Here is a 4860-nt window from a genome sequence, read left to right on the forward strand (position 1 = left end):
CTTTTGAAATGTTGTCAGAAATGTTGTCATAAAACACATCTAACAGAGAATTAGACACCGAATGGGATTGGTACCTGGTCCATAGCGCTCATTATTCTCCCAGGGAGACATTGGCTCTTTTATACATGTTGTATGGGAGTGTCCAGTCTTTGATTTTTTTGGGGAAAAGGTTGTACCTTTGCAGAACTAATGGGGGTACCGGTCCGTTGCCAACGGATCCTGCTGTACAACTTCTAAATGTCGACAGAAAATGCCAGGTCTGTTTGGCAGGTCGTACTGCAGCTGAGAAGATTGTAGTCCTTCTCATGACATTTCGAATCACTGGCTTTTGGAGCTTTTTGGACATTTCTTATCTGGAACTGTCAACAGCAGAGTCATGGCACACAGCCAAACACAATTTTCATGTGGAGTGATTTGATATCCAAGTTGAAGAATATTCTGGCTGAATAAGGTTGTGTTTGTGTGGGTATTATTATCTTGTTGGCTGGTGGTGGTGGTGGTGGGGGGGGGGGGGGGGGGGTAGAGAGGTGGTTGGGTTAAAAATTATCAAAATGTATTCTGCATCATGTTGTACAGTAACTTGCTGGTGAAATGAAATAATAAGTCAGTGATTGGTAGTGGTCTCTGAGGAACGGTGATCTACACAGTCTAGCACGTTGACAGGTTGGGTCTAAGTGCAGAGAATCACAACTAGACTGGGACAATACCTGTGTGTGTGTGTGTGTGTGTGTGTGTGTGTGTGTGTGTGTGTGTGTGTGTGTGTGCGTGTGTGTGTGTGTGTGTATGTGTGTGTTCTTTTGTTCCTGGCAACTCACTTCTGGACCCTCATATACATAAACACACACACATTAATTAAAGAAAACATCATTGTTATTTCTGTCATTGTCACAGTGTTTGTCACAAATCACTTCCTCTGTTTTGGGCCCCTCTGTCATCAACCACTAAGCCATCAGACACTCACTCTAACAATGTGTCCTTTCAGCACCATGGACAGCAGCACTCACACACAGGCTCTTCAGAACCATGGACAGCAGCACTCACACACAGGCTCATGCAGCTAAGCCCAATGTAGAGCTAGCCAGATGTGGATCTAGCCTCAGTATGAAGCCTGGTGTGGATCTAGCCTTAGTGTTGAGTTGGGCTGGTATGGAGCTAGCCTGGTCTGGCCATGTCACTTTGCCTGCTCTGTCACTATTTGCATTTCTTTACATTTGCCTTACTCTCTGTGTAAGACAGGAAACATGTGGCAAGAGGCTCGTGAACCCAGCCTACAGGGCCAGACACATCCCACAATGAAGACAGGGGAAATGGGAAATTGTAAGTTAAGGGATGGACACCTGTCAATAAGCCCTCCAAGAGTTTCATCCATAACCAGCCTGGCAGGCATCCCCTGTGTCCAGCCCCCCAGCTCTCCCATGTGCCCCCCCCCCCCCCCCCCACCCCACCCCCTCCCAAAGGTCAGCTCAACCATAATTGGAGGGATGTGCTCAAAACGGGAAAAACAGCTGAGGTAAAAAAGATATGCCATTTCCCCCTCTTCTTACAAACAGCTCTGGTGACCTTTACCATTGCTAGGCGATGCAGTCATGAGATCTGGCCGTCATGTAGAGGAGCCGGGATTTGCACCAGGGCCGGTTAGGACTCATTCACTCAGTCTGAGAAAATAGCTCAGCTCGTTAGCCAGTCTGTGGAGTAATTGGGGTGCGAGAGCGTTTTGATTATGACGGTGGCGGCCTGCGTGTTGACGTGAAGGTCAGTCGAAGAATAAAGATGAGGTGATGAGGAAAGTGAAGAGGTTAGTAACTATAACACTTAGCTACATGCCATGGTGAGTCAATGCAGATGATTTATCTGTCTATGGGTTAATAGTGTAAGAGAAATCTATCGTTATCATTTCATATCTGACACCAGTGTAACCAGAACGTATGTGGATGTGTGAGTTTGTGAGAGCATTTTTTACATGAACTCTCCTCACTGTGAAACTTCTCTGGTGAGCCATTGTTTACAAGGAAGGGGGTCTCAACCATTTTTACGGCTCTTCTCTGTCCTAGCAGCTGTTTCCCAAGCCCATAAACAATGGCCTGGCTCTTCACATACAGGCCATCTGTTGACCTGTAGAACTGGCCACCCTCTCATATAAACAGTTAGTGGAGTTTTAAGTATATGCATGTATGGGTTGTACCCACAGTGGATATAATGCTGTGTTTTGAGGATAATCATTGTTCTTCGTGGAGCTTCTGTATCCTCCCAAACAAGCCCCCCAAACTCGTAACTGTTGGAATAAAAGTAACCGGCTTTACACTTACAAAGGGGAACCTCGGAATTTCAACTACTCATTTATTAATGATTTGATTAAATCCAGTACAACAGACCGAAGTGCAACATGTGTAAATGATGAGTGTTTAAAAGGAATGCAAGTCTAACATTCAGTATCTGTCTCTCTGTCTGCCTGCCTGTCTGCCAAGCTGCCTGTTTGTCTGCCTATACCCCACACATTGCTGCTCTCAAGACCTCATCTGTGATTGGACAGTGTGGAATGCCGATCTTTATTCCCAAAGACAGCGACATGCCTATAGCCTAGCCAGAGTTGATGAAAGATGCTTTGTCAAGGCTTGGTTTTCTGTATCGTAACAAAGCATCTTTCCCCCACTCTGCTAAACACAAACACACCCTGGCTAAAATGACGGTTCTTCCTATTTCAGATTATGGTGACATCATCTATAGGATCGCCCCCAAACACCTCCTCAATAAACTGGATGTCATCCACCACTCTACTATCCGCTTGGTCTCCGGTGCTCCTTTCAACACTCATCACTGTGACCTGTCCTCCCAAGTCCAGTGGCCATCACTTCACACCAGACGTCCCAAACACTGGTTTCAGTTCATTTACAAATCCATCATTGGCAAAACTCCACCATACCTCTGCTCACTACGGACCATTTCCACCAGTACACGCAATCTACGTTCCAGCAAACACATCAGTCTGGTCACCCCCAAAGTCTGCACGTCCTTTGGTTCCCTCTCTTTCCAATCCGCTGCCTCCATCGATTGTAACGAGCTACAAAAGACACTAAAACTTGACACCCTCATCTCAGTACCCTCCTTCAGTAATCTCCTACACGACTTAATTTCTGATCAATGCACCTGTTTTTTAGATAATCTGCCCTGGTCCACAGCAACCTGTCTGTTTGCATTGAGTCTTGAATGCTTTTAATTTAGTTCTGTAATGTTGTGTATGTGTGTTTATTTTTGTACTGATTCTTATTGTTAATTTATGTATGTCCTTTCATTTGTTTAGGATTGTATGTGCTCCGACCTGTTTAACCTCTGCCTCTTGGCCAGGTCATCATTGTAAATGAGAATATTTTCTCAATTGACTTGGTTAAATAAAGGTTAAATTAAAAAAAAATATATATATATATATAAAAACTAAGTACAGCTACTATTAAATACATTGTATATGAATTGAGATCAGAATGCCCCTGCCTGCCTGCCTCACACCCCTGCTGTTGAATGTGCTCTGCCTTGTTTGTTGTTGTTGCCTGTTGATTGTTCCATGCCATGTTTTTTGTGTTTATTTTGCTCCTGTAATCTTTGTAAGCGACTTTGGGTCATTGAAAAGCGTTATATAAATAAAATGCATTATTATTATTATTGGTATTATTAATGATGAACAGCGTGAAACCTTGCAGAAATATTATGTCATGGGAAGAGGAGAGAGGAGAGGACGGAAGGGGAGGGGTAGAGGATGGGATGGTGGAGGAGAGGAGTGTAGAGGAGAGGAGAGGATAGACTTTGGGGAACGGGGAAATGACTCCCTTACGTGCTTCGAGACCATGCCGATCTGAGCATGCCTGTCATGCAATATCTGTCCAGGTTTAGACACCTCGAATTGATTTTTTTAAAATGAGGCACCTTTAAAGCTACACCAGAAAGATAACGTAGGCTAAAAGGTGAATTTATCTTTGCCAGAAGTGCATGTAATTGTATGTAGCATAATACTAACAGTCGCCTAGCACAACCTGTAGCCCAAACAGGTGAAAAGCGACCCCGTAGACGTGCTGTGAACACGAACACCTTACCAAGTCCGACTCCAACAATCAGACGTCCGACGAGGAGGACCTCCTTGCTGGGAGCAGCGCTCAGCACTATCCCTCCAACAGTGAAGACGAAGCTTGCCAGCAGAATGCAGACCCTGCGCCCGAAAACTCCGTTCAAGAAGCCGCCAGCCAGTGCGGAAAGCGCGGCCGCGGCCACAGTACTGGAGATGAGCACCTCCTGCCAAAGAGCGCTGAGATTCATCTCTCTCTTGAGCAGGAGCATCGCTCCCGAGATCACCCCGGTGTCGTAACCGAAGAGAAAGCCCCCAAGTGCTGAGAACACGGCCAAAACATAAACAAACGCAGGTGTGACATCTTGCTGGAACTGTTTGCGGGCGGCTCTCTCCAGGTCTCCGGTGGAAGCGGCGGCCGCGGCGGCGGGGGAGGCGGTGTTGACGGCAGAGGCAGCTTGGCTGTTGATGCTCGCGTTGGACGGAGCCGCGATGAGACTCCGCTCTCCTCCATCGTTCACTTTCTTCCTCCTCTCTCCCATCAGGTTGCTCATACTACGAAGATTATAGTCATTGTCACTCGATTTTCGGAACATAAGGGAAAGCCGCGAAAATGTTCAAAGAAATGCAGTTGATTGGTTTGTGGATAACAAGTTGCAGCACCTATGCGAGCGCCACGAACCCCAAAAAACAAATCAGTTCTTATGGTCCAAAGAAAGAAAGCTAATTCGAGTTGACAGAAGTTATTCTTCCAGCCTCGGTTAGAATGTCATCCTAGTGGTGCTGATGGGGCCGACTTTGCTCTGTAA

General features: G+C 46.0%; 1 protein-coding gene across 1 annotated transcript in view; it reads right to left on the minus strand.

The window, feature by feature from the left end:
- Positions 1-4647, minus strand: part of LOC311317158 (proton myo-inositol cotransporter-like) — a gene marked incomplete at both ends in the record, with an annotated part of 44955 nt that extends 40308 nt beyond the window's left edge. The window contains one exon of the mRNA XM_084448190.1: positions 4083-4647. Within this exon, the coding sequence (XP_084304316.1) occupies positions 4083-4647 (565 nt within the window). The remainder of the gene's footprint in view (positions 1-4082) is intronic.
- Between the last annotated feature and the right edge of the window lie 213 nt (positions 4648-4860).

The sequence above is a fragment of the Borostomias antarcticus genome, assembly GCF_949987555.1.
Source record: "Borostomias antarcticus genome assembly, chromosome: 13".
In the NCBI taxonomy this organism is placed as follows: Eukaryota; Metazoa; Chordata; class Actinopteri; order Stomiiformes; family Stomiidae; genus Borostomias; species Borostomias antarcticus.